Raw genomic sequence first — 24331 nt, 5'->3', positions numbered from 1 at the left:
AAGATAGGAAACAAAGGCTAGAAATAAATTGTCAGTTTTCAGAATGGAGAGAGGTAAATAGTGGTGTCCCCAGGGTTGTACTAGGGTCCGTCCTATTTAACATTCATAAATGCTCTGGGAAAAGGGGTAAACAGTGAGGTGACAAAATTTTCAGAGGATACAAAACTACTCAAGATAGTTAAGTCCAGGCAGACTGAAAAGAGCTACAAAAGGATCTCACAAAACTGAGTGCTGGGCAACAAAATGGCAGATGAAATCAATGTTGATAATGCAAAGTAATGCACATTGGAGAAGATAATCCCAACTCTACATATAAAAATGCAAAAAAGAAAAGGAGGACTTGTGGCACCTTAGAGATTAACAAATTTATTTGAGCATAAGCTTTCGTGAGCTACAGCTCACTTCATTGGATGCAGCTGTAGCTCACGAAAGCTTATGCTCAAATAAATTTGTTAGTCTCTAAGGTGCCACAAGTCCTCCTTTTCTTTTTGCGAATACAGACTAACACGGCTGCTACTCTGAAACATCTAAAATGACAGGGTTTAAATTAGCTGTTACCACTCAAGAAAGAGATCTTGGGTCATTGTGGAAGTTCTCTGAAAACATCCACTCAATGTGCAGCGACAGTCCAAAAAGCAAACAGACTGCTGGGAATGATTAAGAAAGGGAGAGATAATAGGACAGAAAATATCATATTGCCTCTATATAAATCCATGGCACACCCACATCTTGAATACTACGTGCAGATGTGGTCGCCCCATCTCAAAAAAGATATATTGGAACTGGAAAAGGTTCAGAGAAGGGCAACAAAAATGATGAGGGGTATGGAATGGCTTCCGTAGGAGGAGCGATTAATAAGACTGGGATTTTCAGCTTGGAAAAGAGACGACTAAGGATATGATAGAGGTCTATAAAATCATGACTGGGGTGGAGAAAGTAAATAAGGAAGTGCTATTTACTCCTCATAACACAAGAAATAGGGGTCACCAAATGAAATTAATAGGCACAGGTTTAAAACAAACAAAAGGAAGTATTTTTTCACACAACTCACGGTCAACCTGTGGAACTCTTTGCCAGAGGATGTTGTGAGGGCCAAGACTATAACAGGGTTAAAAAAAAATCAGATAAGTTCCTGGAGGATGGGTCCATCAATGGCTATTAGCCAGGATGGTAGGGATGGTGTCCCTAGCCTCTGTTTGCCAGAAGCTGGGAATGAGCGACAGGGGATGGATCACTTGATGATTCCCTGTTCTGTTCATTCCCTCTGGGGCACCTGGCACTGGCCACTGTTGGAAGACAGGATACTGGGCTAGATGGACCCTTGGTCTGACCCAGTGTGGCTGTTATTGTGCTTCAGCCTGACTTGGCAGTGACGGGCAGCTTCTCTCCTGGGGCTGCTTTGTAGAGTTCTGAGCTTCCTTTCTGCTGTTGTAGGTCCAGAACTGGTGGACTCTCCATCTTCCCCAGCACTGTGTCCTGGGTGTGTCCTGAGAAGCCGGGCTCCCAGCTCCGGATGCATGGGCCTGGCCCGGACACCCAGAGCCCGGCTGCAGAGACCCCAGGCAGGGGCCCCGCACTGCCTCACCCAGAACAAGTGGGTAACAGCACCGGCTGTAGCTTCTTGTGGACAGACACTGCTGGACAGACAGCAGGACGGGGCAGCCAGGTGGGAGAGGCTGAGGAGCCATTGTGGTCTTAGGAATTAACTGAATTCACGGCGTCCTTTGTGAGCAGACTCGCTACCGACCTGGAAATCAACAAGCAGCTGCGGCCGGCGGCCTCCTGCCCCTAGAACCCAGCCTTGGTGCCTTCTTGGTAGTCCCGAGGCCACTCTGCCAGCTCCCCCAAGCCACCAGTGCAGCTTTGAGCTCTGCACTCGCGGACGGGACTCTGCCTCTCCCCCGGCTTGGAAGGCATCGCCTACCTTGGGCTGCAGCACCTGGCTCAGCCACTGTCAACGAGCACGTCTCCTGTTGAGGGGGGGAGAGGGTCTGGCCGGGCGTGGCGGGTAAGGGCCAGGGTGACACCACTTGCCTCGCCAGCTGCCCAATTGACCCGGGTGTTTCCATCACCGAACCTGCTCCTTTTCGCTGGGCATGTTGCCAGCAAAGAAAAGCAAGCTGCGGAAGCGGAGGACAGTTGGCAGCTCAGCCATGCTGAGCCCTGCTGTGTGTGCCACTTTGCCACGGGCCGTAGCAGAGCATGCCGTGGGCTTTCCCTTCACCATAGCTGGTGCTGCCGATGCCTCTCTGCCATCTGCCTCTGGGCTCTGACCACGAGCACGTCCCCGAGATCGAGATCAAGCTGGAGTTTAGTGACGAGGAGGAGAAGGGCCATGAGGGCGGCAAGCTGGGATTCAGGGCCGCCTGTGGGGAAGGGAGCCATAAGAAGAGGAAAGCAGAGCTGGCCCCCGAGGTGCGCGCAGCCAGCCTCGAGTCACGGCCGGCTGGCAACCCCCTTCCTCCATGCTGGATGTAAACAAGGCTCTCCTGGAGGGATGGGCAGCGAAGAGCACAACTCCGGCCTTTGGTCTCCCTGTCCGCACCCGGCGCCGCAAGACCACCTCCGAGGTGTGGCAGTTCTTCTCCCCGGACGCCAGCGACCCCTGCCGGGCCGTCTGCACCCTGTGTCGGGCCAGCGTTGGGCGCGGCAAGTTGAGGGGCTACTGCAACACCACTGCACTCAAGCGCCATCTGGAGGGCAAGCACCCTGGAGTGGGGTCAGAGGAAGAGAGCAGGGGGCAGGGCCCAGGAGCAGGAGGAGAATGAGGAGGAGGAGGAGGAAGAGCAGATGGCGAAGGGGCTTCCCTTGCAGGACACTGTGCTTGGCACCAGCCGTGCTTTGTGCTCCCGAACCCAAGCCCTCAGCAGCACACCCCCCAAGTGCCCCAGGGTGCCCCCCGCTTCCTGTATATGATTAGTGACTCCAGTGAGGAAGAGGAGGAGGAGGAGAGGCAGGGAAGGGCAGGCACCCCAGTCACTGATTCCTCCCCAGAGTCCAGCGAGGAGGAAAGCAGCGAGAGTAGCAAGCTGCTGCCCCAGGGCAAGGGGATGGGCAGGAAGGGCAGGGTCCAAGCAGGGCACCCCAAGCCGGACCTGGCCACACCCTACCTGGAGATGCTAGTGGGCCAGGGGCTCCCCAAGTCCAGGCACCTCAGCCGCCCTAACCACCCTGGTGCCACCGGGCGCGAAGCGCCGCAAGTCCACCTCGGCCGTCTGGCAGTTCTTTACATCGACTGCAGCAACGTGTGCCGGGCTGTCTGCACCCTGTGCCAGGCCAGCATTAGCCGTGGCAAACTGGGCAGCCACTTAGGCACCTCAGCCCTCATGCGCCACCTGGAGGGCAAGCACCCGCTGGAGTGGGGGCGGGGAGGGCTGCTGGCGCCCCTGCCACTCCTCCCCGCAGCACCCGGTCCGAGAGGCTGAGCCTGGGGCCGGCGGAGGACGAGGAGCCCATGGAGGACCTGTCTCTCACCGCCCATAGCGTCAGATCCCCTGAGATCGCCCTGCGTCAGCCCTGGCGGGGCCCCAGTTCCCGTGCGTGATAACTGGCAGAGTGAGGCGCCTCCCGAAGGCAAGGCGGACAAAGCCCTGCCCACCCAGCTGCCCCGTTGCTCCCCAGCAAGAACCAAGCCCGCCTGGCTGAGCAGTGCGGGGACGTGCCCGGCAAATACACATCCAACCACCCGCGAGCGCAGGCCTGGAACCGCAGCATTGCCGAGCTGCTCTGCGGCATGGCCCTGCCCTGCTCCTTCGTCTCGGCCAAGCCCTTCCTCCAGTTCATGGCGCAGGCTGACCCGCGCTACCACGTCCCCTCGCCGGCCTTCTTCTCCCGCAAGGCAGTGCCCCAGCTGTGCCAGGCTGTTGGCCTGGGCCTGGCCCTGGAGCTGCAGCAGGCCAGTGTCAGTCAGGTGCACCTCAGTGCCCACGTGTGGGCCCAGGGGCCGGCAGGGGCGTACCTGGCGCTGGCAGCGCACTGGCTGGCACCCCGCTCGCAGTCAGGCCAGCGCCAGCCATGCAGCCAACGCAGGCAGGCGGTGCTGTGCGTGCGGGCTCTGCAGGAAGCAGGCGCTGGGTGGCATGCAGCAGGTGTTGGCGGAGCAGCTCCACCTGTGGCTGGCCCAGAACTCCCTGAGCCCCGCTTCCTGGTCTCGGGCGGCAGCCCCGGCGTGGAGCAGGCCGCGAAGGACGGTGGCCACACCCACATCCCCTGCTTCGCTCACTGCCTGAGCCAGCTGGTGCTGGACTTCCTGCACCTCCACCGCAGCATCGAGGGCATGCTGGGGGCGGCCCGCGCCATCTGCGCCCACTTCGCCCGCTCCCGGAGGCCAGGAGGGGGCTGGCGGAGCTGCAGCAGCAGCATGGCTTGGCCCCGCGCCAGCTGAAGCAGGAGGCCACGGCGAGCTGGGACTCCACCTACTACATGCTGGAGCGGCTGCTGGCGCTGCAGCCGGCCGTGCAGGAGTACGCGGGCAAGTGCCGGATGGGCGAGGCTGGCCTGGCCCTGAGCGCCACCCAGTGGACGCTGATGCGCAGCCTGGTGGAGCTGCTGCAGCCCTTCGAGATGGCCGTGCGGGAGGCGAGCGCGGCCGACGCCTCACTGAGCCAGGTGCTGCCGCAGGTGCGCTACCTGCATATCTTCCTCCAGCAGATCCGCCTGCGCTTCGAGAGCCAGGCCGGGGAGGGGGCTGGCCCCGCCATGCGCCTGGCCGAGAGCCTGGCCCTGCAGCTGTCCAACGAGCCCCTCAGCGAGATGTTCCACCGCCCGGAGTACGTGCTGGCCACGCTGCTCGACCCCCGCTTCAAGGGCAGGATGGATGCCATCCTGCCGCTGGGCTCCGACCTCGACCACTGGAAGCAGCTGCTGGTCCGGAAGGTCAAGGAGCTGCTGGCCTCACCCACTGCCCTTCCTCCCCCTGGAACGCCCAGCCGGGCAAGGCCTTCTGCGTGGACACGGTCCTGCAGCCCCTGGAGCAGAGAGGGGGCCAGGGGAGCCCCATCAGGACAGGAGGCTGAGTGGGATGGGCTCTGCGGTGCCTCCACTGATCCAGAAGGAGAAGACCCTGACTGAGCACCTGGAGAGTGTGGGGCTGCTGGCTTCTGAGGGCCGCGGGGCCTCCCTCCCCACCGAGAGCCACTTGGCTTGTGTGATGGTGGAGAGGTACCTGCGTGACAACCAGACCATCGGGGCCCGGGAGGACCCGCTGGGGTACTGGGAGAAGCGGCACTGGCTCTGGCCGGCCTTGGCCAAGCTGGCCATGCTCTACCTGTCCTGCCCGCCCTCGGGGGCCTTCTCGGAGCGCATCTTCACTGCCCCAGACAGCCCCTTCTCCGAGACGCGCCCCCTGCACGTGGAGAGCGCGGCGCGCCTCGTCTTTCTGCGAGCCAACCTGGGGAACTTCCCCGACTACCCCCCGCCGCCCCTCATCTGCTCGGAGAACGACAGCGCGGGCAGCAGCAGCGGGGAGGAGGGGACCCTGCCGGCTTAGAGACTGTCTCTGAGATACGGGCAGTGGGGCACCTGCCCATCTCCGGGGTACGCCAGGCCGGGTGCATGGCGCTGGGTGCCACTGGGCCCTTATGGGGCACAGATGGCTGAAGGGGGAGGGTACAGCTACCCTGACCCGGGCTGCGTTTGGTGTGGCTCCTAACCATGGGCCGTTTGGTCTCAATTGCTATAAAGAGGACAGGTTTCAAAGTAGCAGCCGTGTTAGTCTGTATTTGCAAAAAGAAAAGGAGGACTTGTGGCACCTTAGAGACTAACAAATTTATTTGAGCATAAGCTTTCGTGAGCTACAGCTCACTTCATGCAGTCCATGAAGTGAGCTGTAGCTCACGAAAGCTTATGCTCAAATAAATTTGTTAGTCTCTAAGGTGCCACAAGTCCTCCTTTTCTGTTTATAAAGAGGACAGTGACAGGTTCTCCACTGAAGGTCGGACTAGAAGCAATGGGCTTAATCTGCAGCCAGGGGGATGTAGGTTAGATACTAGGAAAAAGTTTCTATCACTGGAGGTTGGACAGACCCCTGTCAGGGTCTAGGCTTACCTGTGTGCTGCCTCAGTGCAGGGGGCTAAACTACCTGACCATTCCTTTCCAGACCTACATGTCTGTGTTTCTATGAGCATCACAGTGTGTGTGAACATGTATGGTGCATGCGTGTTGGCAAGTGTGCAGCATGTGTGAGCATACTCAGGACACGTCTGTGTGACTCTGCAGCATGTCTGTGTGTGCATGTGCAGAGCTGAGTGTGACCGGTGTGTATGCATGCATGTGCAATGTGTGTATCTGGCTGTGTGTGCAGAGCTGTGTGTGAAGTGTGTATCTCTGTGTGTGCAAATCTTTGTGTGCACTGTGTGTGCGTGCACAGTGGGTATCTGCATGTGTGAGCGTGCACAGGGTGTATCTGTTCAGATCTCTGTGTGTGCAGACGTGTGAGTGCACGGGTGTATCTGTGTGTGCCGGGCATCTGTGTACGAGTGTGTGTGTGCATCGTGTGTATCAGCACATGCACTCTGTACAGCAGCCTGTGCAGTGTGTGTGTGTGTGTGTGCACAGACCCCCGGCAGATTGCTGATGCCCCATTCCTAAGGCGCAGATTTTGTCACGGTTGTTTTTAGTTACACTCAGGGACAGGTCATGGGCAATGCACAAAAATGCAGGGAGCCCGTGCCCAGTCCGTGACTTTACTAAAAACTGGGAGCGGGGCTAAATGGGGGGAGGAATGGAGTCCCGGGGGGAGGGGCTTACAGGCCAGCCCGGCTCCCGAGCTGGCTGCCGCTGTGGGAGCGGGGCGCGCGGGCTGAGGGGCGCGCGGGGCGGGGGCTGCGGGGCGCACGGAGCCGCCCCTCCCCCGCCGTGCAGCCCCTGCCGCTCGCTGGCCCTTTAACTGTTCCCGGCCGGGGAGCTGCGGCCACGGCCCCTGTTGCCGTGGCAACGCTGCGGGGGGGGCCGGCGGCTGCGCCGGGTGAGGGGCTGCGGGCGGGGGGCACCGGGCCCCCGGGGGGGGAGGGGCGGGTCCTGTGAATGCAGCGTGGGGGATGGGCCGTGTCCGTGCGTGTGCGTCTGTGTGTGTGCGTGCGGCCATGCAGTGTGCCTCTGCCTCTGAGTGTGCGTGTCCGTGCGTGTGCATGGGATTGTGTTCATCCGTGTGTCTGAGTGTGCATTCATCTGTGTGTGTCCGTGCGTGTGCATGGGATTGTGTTCATCCGTGTGTCTGTGTGCGTATCCGTGCGTGTGCATGTGATTGTGTTCATCCGTGTGTCTGTGTGTGCGTGTCTGTGCGTGTGCATGGGATTGTGTTCATCCATGTGTCTGTCCATGCATTCATCTGTGTGTGTGTGTGTCTGTGTGTGTGCATGGGATTGTGTTCATCCGTTGTCTGTGTGTGCATGTCCGTGCGTGTGCATGGGATTGTGTTCATCCATGTGTCTGTCCGTGCATTCATCTGTGTGCGTCTGTGCGTGTGCATGGGATTGTGTTCATCCTTGTGTCTGTCCATGCGTTCATCTGTGTGTGCGTGTCCGTGCGTGTGCATGTGACTGTGTTCATCCGTGTGTCTGTCCATGCGTTCATCCATGTGAGTGCAGCATACGCATTCATGTTTCAGAGTAGCAGCCGTGTTAGTCTGTATCCGCAAAAAGAAAAGGAGGACTTGTGGCACCTTAGAGACTAACACATTTATTTGAGCATAAGCTTTCCTGAGCTACAGCTCACTTCATCGGACAGAAGTGATGCCCCTGGACAGAAGTGGCCAGGTGGGTGGGGCCGCGGGGGCGAATTCCTTCTTCACCCAGCTGTGAGCAGCTGATGCTCATAGTGTGAACCTACCTCTCAGTCCCTGCTGCCATCGAGGTCAGGGGCAAACCTCTTACTGCGGGTCTGGCAGCATCCCGCCCGGAGCAGCCTGCCAGAGATTCGTGCCCCCTCCCTGCCCCACCTCCCCAGCCCAGGGACTGAGCTGCACCTGCCACAGACGGCAGCTGCGAGCACCAGGGGCCAGCAGGCCACAGAGCCGCCCAGTGTGCCCAGCTATGCGCAGGGGCAGGGGTAAGAGGGGCTCCGGCCCTGTTGGCTGAGGCTGCTGCTGGCGGAAAGGCGGCTGGGCTTGGGCAGGGTCCTGATCCCGTCTCCTCTTCCCTTCCAGGGGCTGGTGCGTTCCCGGTGTGGCCACACCAGCAGCAGGCTCCAGGAAGGGGCAAAGCGCTTTCCCAGACCTGGCCCAGCTTGCGGCGTGCAGAGGTTCTCCACGCCACGGGCCGCCCGGGCCCCGAATGCCGAGCGGTGCAGGCCCTGCCTGAGCCGTAGTGCAGTGGGCCAGCCGCGATGGAGCCCTGGGCGGAGAAGGGAGATGAGGGCGAGAACGTCAGGGTCACCGCCCAGCTGCTGAAGGCCAAGACGGGCGAGTTTGCCCTGGAGTCCATCCTTCTGCTCCAGCTGCGGGGCCTGGGTATCTCGGACCTGGGCTGTCTGGTGAGTGTGCCAGCCTGGAGTGGCTGGACCTCTCCGGCAACGCCATCTCCCACCTGGGCCCCCTGGCTGCCCTCAAGTCCCTGGCTGTCCTCAACCTCTCGGCCAACCGCGTCTGCAGCCTGGAGCCGCTCGGCGCCTGCGAGAGCCTGCAGAGCCTCAACGTGGCCGGCAACCTGCTGAGCAGCCTGCAGCAGCTGCAGGGCCTGGCGGGTGCGCCGGCTGGAGAGCCTGCGCCTGCACGACCCCGGGCCCGCCTCAGCAACCCCGTCTGCGCCACCGGGGCCTACCGCAGCGCCCTGGGGGGCCTGCTCCCCGGCCTCAAGGCCCTCGACGGCGAGAGGGTCTCCGGGCGCGGCAGCGAGCTCTACCAGCTCTGCCGGGACCTGGACAGCTCCCTGGAGCGAGGCGGCAGTGGCGGGGCGGGCAGCCCGGAGCCGCCGGGCACAGCCCTGCCCTGGGTGGAGGAGGGCTACTGGGAGTGGAGGCCGGCTCGGCGCAGCTCCATCATGGAGGAGGCCTACAAGCAGTTCAACGACGTGCTGCGGGAGTGCCGGGAGCTGAGCGAGAGGGCGGACGACACCATCTCCCAGGCGGAGCGGGCCCTGAGCGTCCGCAGCGACCCCAGCTCCTACGTGTTCTGAGCCGCCCGCCGGGGCGAAGCTGGGGATCTGCCTCTCCATTGCCTGGCTCCACGGAGGCCCATGCCAGAGTCTCCACCTGCAAAGCCCCATGCCCCCTAGCCCCGGTGCCCTGCCTGCCAGGGTGGCGCCCCACAGAATGACAGCCCCTTTCCGCCCCTGCCCCCCCGGCCTTCCTTTTCTCCTGACTGCAGCCAAAACGGATGGGGGCCACAGCCAGCTTGAGGCCCTGGGGCGCTGGCCCCAGCCCCTCATCCCAAGGTGATCTGACTCTGCCCCTAAGCCAGAGGGGGCCCAAGCAAGAGGGGCTCCAGGAGCTGACTGGACGGGAGGGGCCCAGCCCCGCAGCGAGGCACACCTGGGTCTGAGCCGATGAGCCCAGCCATGGAGCCCCAGCACTGGTGTGTGCGGGAGCCCCTGGAGCTGCGCCTGTGGAGTGCTGGGCACCGGCGAGCCTGGGGGCTTTTCCAAATCTCCCCACACCACCCCATCACTTCCCCTCAGGCCTCCAGTGAATCTGCTCAGCCACTGGCATTGCCCTGGGGCTCAGGGCCACCCCCAGTTCCCTCCACCCTGGGCTTAATTTTCAGATTGCTTGGAGAGGGGCCAGGCTGGCGGCCCTGGAGACAATTCCACCAGCAGGCACCGTGTGAGCAGCTCAAGGCAAGCTGCCCACCACCAATGGGCACCAGCCCTGCCTGTGGGGTGGGAGGTGAGCTCTGCTCCATGGCTCGCTCCCTCGCTCCTTGTCCTCTCAGCTCACGGGGCCAGTGGGGGCCAGAGGCAGTGATGGGTTTGTAGAGGGGACCCCCCCCCACGTCCTTCTCTTTGAGTCTCCTTCCCGCAGGCAGCCCGCCAGCTGCCAGCAGGGCCCAGCATTCAGTCCCTACCGGCCAGGGACCTGGGGGAACCAGTCCCTTTACCAGGGCCACCTTCCCTCTCCCTCATTGTCCCTCCCATCCCAGTGTCAGTGTGAGAACCGGCTGGCTGTTCCCAGTGGGAGAGAGGAGTCTGGGAGGGAGGGGGGGACCTGTAGTCTTGTGAACTCCAGTTTGCTGGTGAAGGGCAGCTCCTGCCAGCTGTGTGGGGCCCTGGCAGGGTCCCCCACCGGGGAGTGCCAGCTGAGCTCAGAGATGGCACCTGCCCTGGCACATTGCTCTGAGACCTGCCAGGGACTGGGGAGGGTGCACAGCTGGCCCCATGGGATTTTGCCTCTATCCGAGGCTGGCAGGAGCCCCTCTCGGACCCCTGGCGTGGAGGCAGGTGGGCAGCAGTGACTCACAGGCTGGACTAGACAAGAGCAGAGACCAGGACCAGCCCTAGTGCTGACTGCGGCAAGCATCCCTGATCTGCTGGGAGGAAGGAGTGGTTAGCCTGCTTCCCGTGGGGCAGGACCCAGGGGAGAGGGCGACCAAGGGGAGGCAGCCCATGGGCGACCAAGGGGAGGCAGGGCCTGGGAGCTGCCCATTCTTGCACCACAGGCCCTGCCCAGTGTGGATGTACCGTGGTGCCATGTGAAGATATTTGCCTGTGAAATAAATGTGTTGTCTCCTCCCTGGCCCCTGCCTCTCTGTGCCTGGTCTGCAGAGCCATGGGGGCTGTGGGGCACCCCAGCTGCGCTGCAGGGCCCAGTGAGTTTCCTCCAACAAGCTGGATTGCGGGGCCTCACTGCCACAACGGAGGCCTAATAATCTTGGGGTTCTTAAGCCCTGCCCTGCCTTGGTCAGTTGTTCTGGGGGCTGCACCCCTCGCCCCTGCTCTGTCCCCCAGTTTGATGAAGTGGGAATGTTCTTATGATTTCTCTGAATACTGTGTGGGTGCCTCAGTTTCCCTATGCAGTTCTTAAGTATCTGGATGGTGGGGTCAGGGGGTGTGATTGTTGTAGAGCCCTAGGGGGCCAGTGCGATGGTGTCTGCACAGAGAATGGCCGACACTCTGTCTCCTGGCAACGGATGGCCTGGGCCCCTTCCCTGCAAGGTGCCAACTGAAGGGGTTGGAGAACAGAGAGATCAGGTGGCCTCCTGGCCCTGGAAAGAGACAAAGGCCAGAGGGGTGGGAGAGTTTCAGTTTGGAGCTGGCTGGGGAAATGGAGGGATGGGGCTCTGGGCTCCCTGGCCCCCAAGATGGACCTGACTGAGGGGGTTCTGTTTCCTGTACATACAAGCTCTGTTTTAGACCGTGTTCCTGTCGTCTAATAAACCTTCTGTTTCGCTGGCTGAGAGTCACGTCTGACTGCGGAGGTGGGGGGCAGGACCCTGGCTTCCCCAGGACCCCGCCTGGGCGGACTCACTGTGGGAAGCGCACGGAGGGGCCGAGGATGCTGAATGCTCCAAGATCAGACCCAGGAAAGGGGAAGCCAGAGGAGCTTCTTGCCCTGGAGACAGGCTGCTCCCCGAGAGGAGGCTCCCCAGAGTCCTGCCTGGATTCGTAGGGAGCAGTTCCAGAGCATCGCCCGAGGACGCCGTGACAATTGGTTGTAGAGGTGCACTACTACACCCCGTAGACTGAGCATCTGGCAATAAGTGACTGGGGCAGTAAAACGAAGTGGGGCTAACAAGGACTAGGTGTGCTGAAGGCTCAGAGGGGGCGGTTTCAGGGGGCGAAGGAGCTACGCTTAACCCCTGGGAGTGTGTGACCAGCGAGGTCTGTTGCAGTGATGGGGTCCCTCTGGGGACTGCAGTGAGCAGTCTCGGGGCGGAGGAGCCTGCAACTTGGCCCTGGAAGAGGGGTGGTGACCTTGAGAAGGGCTGGCACACTAGGGGTTCCTCCTGGAAACCGTGGGGAGCTGAGAGCACACAGGCCTGTGAGTCCATAACAACTTGGGAACAAGGAAGCAATGGCCTGTCACCATCTCGTTAAGAAGGACATTGTAACCCTGTGCAAAAAGAGAGGGTTGCACATTGGAAAGTTCACCAAAGCACAGTTATCGTGCAGCTGGAGGATAATGACCACTCTAAGGAGTCGATTCCTGACCCAAATGGGGCTACAAGAGGGTCTGGGAGCAGCTAAAGCGGTAGCCAGGCATCCCCAAGACTCTTGTCCCAGACCAGACGGGTCTTCACGATCAGGTTCCCCATCAGGGGGTCGGACACAGATGGGACTGGAGCTGAGTCCGAAGGAGCAAGGGGACTGGGAGAGACAGCGAGAGCCCGAGAAAGAGCTGCAGGAGAAGCAACAGCATGAACTGGCGATGGCGAAGCCGAGAGGCAGAGGGGACCACCCAGGGGTAAGTGGGGATAGACCCTGGGGTGCCAGTTCTGCTGTGAACCTCAATACTAAATTGCTGCCCCGGTTAAGGAAGGGGGGATGTGGATGCCCCCTCACTGCCTTTGAGCAGGCTGGCGATTTGAACCAGGGGGACCCTGCAGAAAAGCCCCGGTGTCTAGCTCTCTTCCTGGGTCCCAGGGCCATAGATGCCATCAGTCAGATGGGTGGGGTGGTGGACAGGCTCCCACTCCTGGCCCCGACCTATATGTCTGCATGGAGTCTCCTGGGCTCAGGCCCCTCAGACCCCCAGTGGGAGCAGAAGGTGATGGTCAATGGGGAGACATTCCTGGGGTGGTGAGACCCTGGGACAGAGAGAACTGTTGTCAGGCCCCAGGTGGTGCAGCCTCACCAGATGCTGAGGGCTGTGTGACCCGGGTGAAGGTCCCAGTATGAAGCCCCTAACCCTGCCTATGGGTGCAGACACCATCATACTGGCTCTCTAGGGCTCTGCAACAATCACACACCCTTACCCCACCGCCTAGATACTTAAGAACTGCATAGGGGAAACTGAGGCACCCACACAGTATTCAGAGAAAACATTAAGAACAGTCCCACTTCGTGACACCCAGATCCCTGCATGCCCAGCCTGGTCCTTCACCCCAACATCCTCCTGCTTCCTGGTGGCTGGATTGTAAAAGTCGGGTAGGTGTTTCAGGGGGTGATTTCCACACCCCGGGGCCACCACACTCAGCTAAATCCTCCATTCCCCAGCGCGAGGCGGGGCAGAGCCCAGGGACTCAGCCGGATGGGAGCGGGTGACAGACTCCTGGTGTGCCCCACCGGGGCAGGAGACGATGCTCTGGAGCAGACAACCCATTGAGGCAATCGGGTGCGGCGGGAGCGGGCCCAGATGTCTGTTCTGCCATATCCCCATGACCCGAGAAATCCCTGGGTGGCGGCTGGCCCAACCCACCATCCGCTGGCAGGGCAGCCGCATCTGAATAACAGCCCAGCTCTTCCGAACTGTGGCTCTGGCTTTATTGGGGATGAGCAGGCAGGTGATGGAGCTGCGCGTGGCGGGGGCTGGGGGAAGGGGCAGCAGAATCCGTTGGCCAGGCTGCTCTGCCCGGCCTGGTGCTTGAGTGGGCGCAGTGTCTGACGGGCAGGGGTGGTCGCCAGGTCTCTGCTGGGTGGCAGCGATAGCAGCGTCCTTTCGTCCTGGCATTGTGGGCACTGGCCAGGGGAAGAGGAGACACGCCATGGGGTTAGTATTGCGGCTGGGGGTTCTGGGGGATCCCCACCCCTGCTGCTCTCCAGGCTGGGTTCGTTTCTGGGGGTTGGAGAGAGGCGTCCGCCCTGGCGTCAGCGCAGCCGAGCAGGTCACGTTCGCAGAGAGCCAGGCTGCCCGAAGCGTGGCCCTGGGGAGCGGCTGCCCGGGGCAGGAGAGAGGGCACCCCTTCTGCACCCCAGGGGCTTGCAGGCATGGCCGCCGGCCAGTACTCTGGGCCCCCTGGGGGTGCTCTCCGCTCAGCCCCGAGGGCGCGCCTGTCACAGACCGCGATGTTCCAGCCTGCACTGCCCCGGGGCCCACTTGGTCCTTGGCCTCTGCTGGGGCTGCCAGCTGGGGGGTGAGAGTGAGGGGGGGTTGTGGCCTGGACCCACCACCAAGGACTCAGTCCAGCCTAGCAAACTCACTACACCACAACCAGCAAGCAGCGCCCAGACTATACCGCTTGGTCACCGCTGCCTTGGGGAGCCCGAGTCTCTTCAGCCTGGGCTGCACCCCTGAAACCCCTGCCCTTGGTTCCCCCTTGGGGGCGCTGGACACGCCCCCTCCCGCTTATCTTGGCGGCCTCTGCTGGGCTGCGGCCTGCAGGATCAGCCCTTGGGGAGAGCAATGGGTCAAAGGGCATCAGGTCCAAGGGGAGTGGGCACAGAGCGCTCTGCAGCGGGGCTCGGCCGGAGAGCGGAGAAATCTGGTGCCCAGGCCAGGGCCCCCTAAGGGAACCATGAGCAGCCCAGCCTAGAACTGGCCAGCCCAGCCCCCACCTGGTCCCAGGTCCCTGCCTGGGGGTGCCCATCCATACCATGCTGTGGATGTGAGGGTGCCGCCAGGGCTAGGATGGCAGCCCTCTGGAGAAGGCATAGAGGCCGGGATGGTAGGGCGCTTCGCCCATCTCCTGCACAGTCCTGCACTTCTCCTCATGTCTCATCTTCTCCATCTCCTGCAGGGGCAGAGGCGCCAGGTCACAGGTGGCCACAGCTCCGGCCAGGGAGGTGGTGCAGATGCAGCCCCAAGCAGTGCCCTGGGGGCTTGGGCTGGGCCCAGCGCCGTTGGCACCATCAGTCTCCCAGAGCATGGAACCACTGAACCTCTGTGCTCGCGTGCTGCATGCGTGTGCATGTCTGTGTGCATGTGTCGCGGGCATGTGTGTGTCTTGGCATCCACCAGGGGCATAGGTGTCCGTCCATCCTGTGTGCGCAGAGCCATGCTACACCTGGGAGTGGGACCTGGGGGGCTGAATGGCCCAGCTGAGCCTGGCCCCACCCAGCACCGCTCCCAGGCCCTTTGCCCAAGTGTGGGGTTTTCCCAGCACCCTGCTCCCAGGAGAGCGGCTCTGAGCCCGATCTCTGCCCGCGGGCGCCCTCACCTTCACAGCCTGCTGCGTCTCCATCCTGCAGTGCATGTAGCTATCCAGCACCTTGCTTGGGCTGCGGGAGTCAAACTTGACACAAGCCAGGCAGATCTGCTTCCTCTGAGGAGAGAGGGACCAAGGGAAGCCTCAGAGCCCAGGGCGCGAGCTGGGGCAGGCTGGGCTGAGGGCAGCGCCTGGGGGCTGCCGAGAACATGCAGCAGCTCTCCCCAGCCACCTCATCCTGGTGCACGTGTCCCCAGTGCCATCTGTGCCCCTCCCTCACCATGGGGCATGTTCCCCTTCGCACCCGCAGGTCCGTGCACACACCCCCACACCTCTCTGGCCCCAATCCCTGTAGGTGCTGAGCCTCCACAGTATGCATCCCCCGCAGCCTGTGGGGCAGGGCAGGGTGCTGACCCCCGGACAGCCAGAGCCACACGGTGACTTGTGTGACCAGGGAGTCCCTGGCAGAGCTGGGGTCGGAGCCCAGCACCGTGCCCCGAGGGCAGCCGCCTCCAGCCCCCACGACGCAGGGTCCAGCTGGAGCCCTCACTGCTCCGCACACACTCAGCTGCGTGCCAGCGCTCAGCCCCTCCCTGCCGCTCGCACGCTCGGTCACTCCCTTGCGCCGCTCCACACTTCTTCCCTGGGCCTGGCGGAGCAGGGGGCTGTCCCCCACCCTCATTCCCGGGGGAGGGGAGAGCGTCACCGCAGCCCTGCTCCCCGGGGGAAGGAGAGGAAATGACCCTCTGGAGCAGTGACCCGGGCGCACAGACAGACCGAGGTTGGAGCTCACCCCTCTGCGTTTGAGGGCGCAGTCCTGTCTGCCCCCCGGCTGGTTCGGGCACTGTGTCTGCTGGAGCCTGAGCCGCAACCGCACAAAGGACCCCGCCGATACTCCTGGAACCAAACCGAAACCAGGGTCAGCAAAGCGCCGCTGGCAGCTCCTGCCCGAGCCCCAGGCTCCCTCACTCCAGCCCAGCACAGAGCCAGGGGCCTGGGCACGCGGCAGAGACAGACGCCGGCCTGCACCAGCCAGCCACCTCCGGGGTAGAGCCTCAGTCGCTCGCCATGGCGCAACCCTGTGAGGGGCAGTGTCATCCCAGGGCCCTCCCCGCGCCGGCGCGGCGACGGAGGGGCTGGTGGAGACTCCCTCTGCCTCGTGCTGCTGCCGGGTGCCCGGACGCAGGCCCCCAAGTCTGACGGGACGTCCAATGCGCCCTCCCATGAGGAGAGGTGTCCGCGGAGGAGCCTGGGAGAAGCCCCTGAGCGCCCCGGGGCCTGTGCCGTGGTGGGTTAGCCCCCCTGCAGCGGCGGGAAGGGGCTAGCGGCTGGTCAGTTGCGTTGTCGGTGGGGCCGAGGGGCACAGCCGGGAGGAAAAGCTGCCCCCGGGGGCCGGGCCCTGCGGTCAGCCGGCCCCTGAGCTCGCCCGCAGTGCGGGAGGAAGCTGCCGGGCGCTGGAGTGCCAGGGAGAGCGGATTACGGCCCGGGGGGCAGCGAGGGGTTGTGAGCAGCAGCAACAGTGGCCAGGGTCCCTGGGCTGGACCCCGGTTTGAGAGCCCCTGTTCCCACGGAAGCATGGGTATGGCCTCTGCTATGACTAAGCAGGCAGCCCATGTGACTGTACAGCATCATGTGACCAGGTCACCTGGTGCTGGACTCCATGGTGGCCAGTGTTTTTCCACTGCCGGGCGCGCGGGAACGAAGCTTGGAGGCAAAGGGTTCCCGCCGTGTGCAAAAGCTGCATCAGGCAGGGGAGGGACATCATCGGGGTTCTTCACTGACTCCCCACCCGCAGAGACTCCTGGAAACACCTGGGGAACGAGGAGTGAACTGGGGGAAGGGCTGGACCCAGGCTGAAGGAAGTTTTAGCCTGTGAAAGGAACACCTGGGTTTCAAGCTGTAAGCAGGTTTCAGAGCAGCAGCCGTGTTCGTCTGTATTCGCAGAAAGAAAGGAGGACTTGTGGCACCTTAGAGACTAACACATTTATTTGAGCATAAGCTTTCCTGAGCTACAGCTCACTTCATCCGATGCATTCGCTGGCAGGGGCAGCTGGCCCCTTAAGAAGCTCTGCAGCCGGTGTTGTGTGTGTGACGCTGGCAGACCCCGGTCGGTCATCGCGGGCAGGATCGAACCGGGGACTTCTGGAGCTTAGTGCATGAGCCTCTACGGCAGGAGCTAAAAGCCAAGGCCCTATTAGCTAAGGCTGCAAAGCGGACTCAAGCTCTCTCTAGGTCAGGGGTCTCCAGCCCGTGCCCAGGGGCACAATGGCGCCCGCCGGGGCAGTTGTGTGCACCCGCAGAACACCGCGCCACCGAAATGCCCCCGCTGAGCGCGGCCGCCAAAGAACCACCTGCGGAAATGCCGTCGGGAAGCATTGCGGTTTCTCGGCAGCATTTCGGCGGTGGGGTGTCTGGCGCCCGCCACCATCTTCTGGGAACAGGAATATGCTATTCCTAGTCCCAGGTCTCTGGGCAGTGCAAGACGTTGTAATTTTGGGTTTACACTCCAGGGGGTGCGTGGCTTAGGGACTGGGAGTGCCTTAGCTGAGCCTTCCCACGCAGGGGCTGGTTGAAGAACCGGTGTGGATGTGGCTGCAGCTGGGTGTGTCCCTACCTGTGTGAATGCTGGTGAAAGAGCAGGCTGGGAGAGCTTCACAACTAGACACAGCGGCACAGCACAAGAGGGAGCCCAGGCTGGTGGGGCAGGGGGCTCAGTGGTACCCCAGTTCCAGGTGGCGCCCTGGGGGGAACCTGTCACAGTGGCTATGCCATGCCCAGCCATGAGAGGGGGCACACCAACCAGTGGCTGAATCTTCTACAAGGGGCAAACGCTGCAACCGAGCGGGTCCCCGGCATATCAGCCCCCTGCGGCAGGTCAGCCAGCTCCTGGACAACAGGCGTCAGTCACTCAGCAGCCTGTGCGGGGAAGTGTCCTAGCAGCAGGGGCCATTTCCTGTCAACAAAGCAGAGGGGCCTGGAGAAGCAGGAGCTCTGGGACGCTGCTATGGCCCTAGAGAAAAGCCAGTCGTTGTTGACGTCACCACTCATAGGCCCCGGCAGTGCCCTGCACCCTGTGCCTGCCGCTGGCTGCCCCCTCAGGGGGGCCAGGCACAGTTAATGTGTAGCTGAGCTCTGCAGGTCAATGCCCATTCGCCTCTGACAAGGCTGGCCAGGTGCCCGCAACCCAGCCCAGCCGCCCTGGCCTCATGAAGAGCCCAGTATGCTGAGCCCCATTAGCTGGAATCAGCTCTCCCGACCAACACCCGCCTCGCGCTGCCTGTAGGGCCGTGAGCAGCTCGCGGGGGCCAGGCATGGGCTCCGGCTGGAGGAAGAGCTCTGTCCTGCTTTCCCCAGCTCTGAAGAGGCATTCTGGTTGTGCACAGCACTGGCCACCCTGCCCTCTCCCCTATGCCCCAGCCAAGTGATGCATGGGCCACTGGGAATGCTGAGCATGGCTGTGCCTGCACCAAGGTTTGCAGAGCTCCAACTCATCCCCAGGCCCCTGCTCACTGCCATCCCACCCCCCCACTCCCCCCCTGTACCCAGACCCGCCCCTCCCCACAGCTCCCCTTCCCTGCTCCCAGCTAGTCTCTGCAGACTTCCTTCGTCCTCACCCAGGGCCACCCCCACAAACCCACCCAGATGGGCTCTCAGCAATGAGAGTCACACGTTCCTTCATCCACAGGATCCCAAAGCACCATACAGGCTGGGTAGACAGGAATCGCTTCCCCCATCACTGCAGAGCAGCCACCTCTGAGGAGGGACTCAGCAGCTCAGCGCCGGCTCTCATGAACTCACTCTTTCAGTGACTTCTTCCACCGCCTGCTCCTTGTACATCCATTGCACGACGCTCCTGTTGTGAAAAGCCTCCAGCACCAAGTCCACCACCCTCTCCTGCAGCGTCAATCTGCTAGCTGCAGCCAGGGCCACCAAGCCCAAGCCCAGAACTAGCAGCCCCTTCATCTGTGCGGGTGGCAAATGGATCCCAGGGAACCGTCTGCCCCTCTCACCACCCCAAGAACTCCCCTCTGTTGATCTTAGTCTTCCATTAACTAATTCCCCAGAAGCGGCCCTACTCCGCCCCCTGCCCCCGGCAGCACCCTGCCCATTGCAATCTCTGTCATCGATTTGTTGCCGGGAGCTGATGGAGAGAGGCAGGCCAAGTTGGCACAGCACGGCCTTGGGGGTGGGGCAGGAGGGAGGGCGAGCCAGGGGAACGGGATGCCCAGCTCCTAGTGGCATGGAAGCTCTTTCCTGTGGCTGGTCACTAAACCCATCTAGCCTCTAGGACTGGATTGAACGAGCCCATTCAGTGCTGCAGCTGCAGGTTCCTGGAGCCTGAGCACATTATTTCTTGGCTCCTCTCCCTGGTTTTCCCACTGGAGCTGGCCGTGTCCTGAGGGAAGCTTTGCATACCTGAGGGTCACGGCAATGCAAGGAGTCCCACCGCCCTGCCAGCTTGCACCACACCCGAGCCCCCCATCTGACCAACAGGTGTGTGTTTGGGGTGGGGGAGGGGATGCTCAGGAGGTAGAATGGAAAGAGACCCACAGAGGTACAGCTTCTGCCTCCCGTTGCAATGGAAGGAGCTTCTGGCCTGGCGCTGGGAGCTCCCTGGCCTGACTCCTCATCACAGCCCTTTGCAATTCAGGGGCATTGCCCATCCCAGGGCACCAGGCCAGTGCATACAGCTTCCCAGCCCCTGAGTGAGGGGGTGGGGCAGGTCACTCTCCCTGGAGCCCAGAGAGAGGAATCTCCCAGTGAGTGAATGGCAGAGAAAGGAACAGGACTCCCAGCCAGGGGGCCATCCCTCTGGAGCTCTTACCAACGGGGCATGCCCCTGAGCTCCGACCGGGAGTCATGCAGAAGAGCTGCAGGGGTTCTGGCTTTATGGGTGCTGCCCACAGGAGCCCAGGGGGCTTTGCAGGCTTTCGCCACCCTCACCCTGTGTGATGTTATTGACATAAACTAGGACTGTATAGATCATTATTGCAACCAAGGTCCTGTAGTGGCACCAAAACTTGTATAAAGGGGGTCAAATGAGGTGTCTAAGACAAGGTTATGGTTGGCTGGTTATGATTATGCTGTCTGTATGCATATATCATTTTTGTATTTAAAGTTATGAATATTGGCTCTATACTGTCTGTATTTCAAACTAGTGCTATGCTTCTGGGGACAAGCTGGTGTCAGCTCTGCCTAGCCTGCTTGATGGCCCATTAAGGACCATCAGCTACACAACTGACCCATTGAGAGAAGGCAGACGGGCCTTGGGACTCAGCCAGGCATGCAGGGACCTGCCTATGGACAGAACTCTGAGCTTTTTGCAGGCTATGTGCTGGGCAGCTTGTCCTTGGGACAAAGAAAGCAGAGACCACACGGCAAGAGACTATAAAAAGCTGCGGCAGCTCCTCCATCTTGTCTTCAATCCTGCTTCTTACCTCTGGAGGGACTTTGCTACACTGAAGCTCTGAACCAAGGACTGAAAGACCCATCCCAACTGGGGACGTTCTCCAGAGACTGGATTTGAACCTGCCGTTTATTCCATCACTGCTGCAAGCCTGAATCAAGAACTTTGCCATCACTGTATGTCATTGATTCCATGTAACCAATTCTAGCTCTCATCTACATCTTTTTCCTTTTATGAATAAACCTTTAGATTTTAGATTCTAAAGGATTGGCAACAGCGTGATGTGTGTGTAAGATTTGATTTGTATATTGACCTGGGTCTGGGATTTGGTCCTTTGGGATTGAGAGAACCTTTCTTCTTTTACTGGGGCATTGGTTTTCATAACCATCTGTCCCCATGACGAGTGGCCCTGGTGGTGATACTGGGAAACTGGAGTGTCTAAAGGAATTGCTTGTATGACTTGAGGTTAGCCAGTGGGGTAAAACCAAAGTCTTCTCTGTCTGGCTGGTTTGGTTTGCCTTGGTGTGCATAAAAACCCCAGCCTTGGGCTGTAACTGCCCTGCTGGAAGCAATTTGTCCTGTATTGGCACTCTCAGTTGGGTCCCGCCAGAACCAGCATCGTTACACCCTGTGAAGAGAAAGAGAAAGAGACTTTACAAAAACTAGACAAGCCATTTACAACACACACTTTGCTTCTCTACAAAAGAAAAAGGACACTAAACTGCTACATGCCACAAGGGGCCACAACAGTGGTTCCCGTAACCCACCCAGCAATATTGTTAATCTATCCAACTATATTCTTAACCCAGCAGAAGAATATGTCCTATCTCGGGGCCTCTCCTTTTGCCCCTCCACCCCCACGAACATGATACAGTTCTGTGGTGACCTAGAATCCTATTTTCGACGTCTCCGACTCAAGGAATATTTCCAACACATCTCTGACCAACATATTAACCCACAGAGACCTTCCTACCAAAACTACAAAAAGAAGGATTCTGGGTGGACTCCTCCTGAAGGTCGAAACAGCAGACCGGACTTCTACATAGAGTGCTTCCGCCGACGTGCACGAGCTGAAATTGTGGAAAAGCAGCATCACTTGTAACCTCAGCCGTGCAGAACACGGTGCCATCCACAGCCTCAGAAATAACTCTGACATCATAATCAAAAAGGCTGACAAAGGAGGAGCTGCCGTCATCATGAATAGGTCGGAATATGAACAAGAGGCAACTAGGCAGCTCTCCAACACCACTTTCTACAAGCCATTACCTTCTGATCCCACTGAGAGTTACCAAAAGAAACTACAGCATTTGCTCAAGAAACTCCCTGAAAAAGCACAAGAACAAATCTGCACAGACACACCCCTAGAACCCCGACCTGGGGTATTCTATCTGCTACCCAAGATCCATAAACCTGGAAATCCTGGACGCCCCATCATCTCAGGCATTGGCACCCTGACAGCAGGATTGTCTGGCTATGTAGACTCCCTCCTCAGGCCCTACATTACCAGCACTCCCAGCTGTCTTCGAGACACCACTGACTTCCTGAGGAAACTACAATCCATCGGTGATCTTCCTGAAAACACCATCCTAGCCACTATGGATGTAGAAGCCTCTACACCAACACTCCACACAAAGATGGGCTACAAGCCGTCAGGAACAGTATCCCCAATAATGTCACGGCTAACCTGGTGGCTGAACTTTGTGACTTTGTCCTCACCCATAACTATTTCACATTTGGGGACAATGTATACTTCAAATCAGCGGCACTGCCATGGGTACCCGCATGGCCCCACAGTATGCCAACATTTTCATGGCTGACTTAGAACAACGCTTCCTCAGCTCTCGTCCCCTAATGCCCCTACTCTGCTTGCGCTACATTGATGACATCTTCATCATCTGGACCCATGGAAAAGAAGCTCTTGAGGAATTCCACCATGATTTCAACGATTTCCATCCCACCATCAACCTCAGCCTGGACAAGAGATCCACACAAGAGATCCACTTCCTGGACACTACGGTGCTAATAAGTGATGGTCACATAAACACCACCCTATATTGGGAACCTACTGACTGCTATTCCTACCTACATGCCTCCAGCTTTCACCCAGACCACACCACACGATCCATTGTCTACAGCCAAGCTCTACGATATAACCGCATTTGCTCCAACCCCTCAGACAGAGACAAACACCTACAAGATCTCTATCATGCATTCCTACAACTACAATACCCACCTGCTGAAGTGAAGAAACAGATTGACAGAGCCAGAAGAGTACCCAGAAGTCACCTACTACAGGACAGGCCCAACAAAGAAAACAACAGAACGCCACTAGCCATCACCTTCAGCCCCCAACTAAAACCTCTCCAACGCATCATCAAGGATCTACAACCTATCCTGAAGGACGACCCATCACTCTCACAGATCTTGGGAGACAGGCCAGTCCTTGCTTACAGACAGCCCCCCAACCTGAAGCAAATACTCACCAGCAACCACACACCACACAACAGAACCACTAACCCAGGAACCTATCCTTGCAACAAAGCCCATTGCCAACTCTGTCCACATATCTATTCAGGGGACACCATCATAGGGCCTAATCACAACAGCCGCACTATCAGAGGCTCATTCACCTGCGCATCTACCAATGTGATGCCATCATGGGCCAGCAATGCCCCTCTGCCATGTACATTGGCCAAACTGGACAGTCTCTACATAAAAGAATGAATGGACACAAATCAGACGTCAAGAATTATAACATTCAAAAACCAGTTGGAGAACACGTTAATCTCTCCAGTCACTCGATTACAGACCTGAGGGTGGCTATTCTTCAACAAAAAAACTTCAGAAACAGACTCCAAGGAGAGACTGCTGAATTGGAATCAATTTGCAAACTGGATACAATTAACTTAGGCTTGAATAGAGACTGGGAGTGGATGAGTCATTACACAAAGTAAAACTATTTCCCCATGTTATTTCTCCCCCCCACCCAACCCCCCACTGTTCCTCAGATATTTTTGTTAACTGCTGGAATTAGCCTACCTTGCTTGTCACCATGAAAGGTTTTCCTCCTTTCCCCCCCTGCTGCTGGTGATGGCTCATCTTAAGTGATCACTCTCCTTACAGTGTGTATGATAAACCCATTGTTTCATGTTCTCTCTGTGTGTGTATATCAATCTCCCCACTGTATTTTCCACCGAATGCATCCGATGAAGTGAGCTGTAGCTCACGAAAGCTTATGCTCAAATAAATTTGTTAGTCTCTAAGGTGCCACAAGTCCTCCTTTTCTTTTTGTGAAGAGAAAGGAACTCAGAGCAGCAGCGATAGAAAACCTGGTCAGGTTCCACTGAGTCCATCTCCTGGGGATAATGCCAGCCCTGTTGCCTACCAGCTGGGGAACCTGGCTGCATACGTCCCTGGCGCTGGGTCTTCCAGCCCCCACAGCTGGATCACAGTTTGTTTTTCCATTCTGGTTGCTACGTTTTATCAGAAGCCTGACAAAATGATATTCCATCCCGAGAGAACCAACCCTGTGGCAGAGCTGAACCTTTCCCAGTGTCCCTGGCAGTCAGGGGACTCGTGGCATATGGTCACTGTCTGGGAGGGCAGGTGGATTATGCAATGTGTTGCCCTGTACAGAGGAATAAGAGAGCAGGGGTTGGAAATGCTGAAGGTCGAGCTGGTTTGAAGTTCAGTGTTTCTCCAAATGATTCAAACAGCTGAATTCTCAGCAGAGTCTGAGCGCTTGGAGAGGGCGGGGGGCAGTGGAGCTACTTATCCCTAGATACCGAGCCAGCTATTCCCTGCTCACCCACGCCCCGAACCGTAGCCTGCTCCCCCACCCAGCCTCAATCCCACTTTCTCCCTGCCAACAAGCCTCTCGCGCTGCTCTTTGAATCCTTCTGAAAGGACTCCCCTCCCGCCTTCAAAGTGTTCCGAGCTGATCTCCTCTCTCCGGGCCCCACTCCTCACCC

At 59.5% G+C, this 24331-nt stretch overlaps 4 protein-coding genes across 4 annotated transcripts in view; 3 read left to right on the top strand and 1 right to left on the bottom strand.

Annotated features, from left to right (window-relative positions):
• LOC119850710 overlaps positions 1-24331 on the top strand; it is an 829101-nt gene that overhangs the window by 326854 nt on the left and 477916 nt on the right. The gene's annotated exons all lie outside the window — the stretch shown is intronic.
• On the top strand, positions 4412-10666 carry ZBED6CL (ZBED6 C-terminal like). Its single transcript, XM_043507092.1, is given in 3 exon segments — positions 4412-4907; positions 4909-5498; positions 8140-10666. Coding segments are annotated over 2 exon segments (1065 nt in total). The 5' UTR covers positions 4412-4422; the 3' UTR covers positions 5489-5498; positions 8140-10666.
• On the top strand, positions 8323-10666 carry LRRC61 (leucine rich repeat containing 61). Its single transcript, XM_038391847.2, is given in 2 exon segments — positions 8323-8464; positions 8467-10666. Coding segments are annotated over 2 exon segments (786 nt in total). The 3' UTR covers positions 9111-10666.
• On the bottom strand, positions 13358-18961 carry RARRES2 (retinoic acid receptor responder 2). Its single transcript, XM_043507095.1, has 5 exons — positions 18748-18961; positions 15747-15847; positions 14966-15070; positions 14402-14539; positions 13358-13547 (listed from the first exon to the last, which is right to left on the bottom strand). Exons 1-4 carry the CDS (start codon positions 18914-18916, stop codon positions 14432-14434), a joined length of 483 nt encoding a protein of 160 aa, XP_043363030.1. The 5' UTR covers positions 18917-18961; the 3' UTR covers positions 13358-13547; positions 14402-14431.

Source organism: Dermochelys coriacea, chromosome 2 (assembly GCF_009764565.3).
Source record: "Dermochelys coriacea isolate rDerCor1 chromosome 2, rDerCor1.pri.v4, whole genome shotgun sequence".
Taxonomy (NCBI): Eukaryota; Metazoa; Chordata; order Testudines; family Dermochelyidae; genus Dermochelys; species Dermochelys coriacea.
This window is presented reverse-complemented; position numbering and strand designations above follow the sequence as displayed.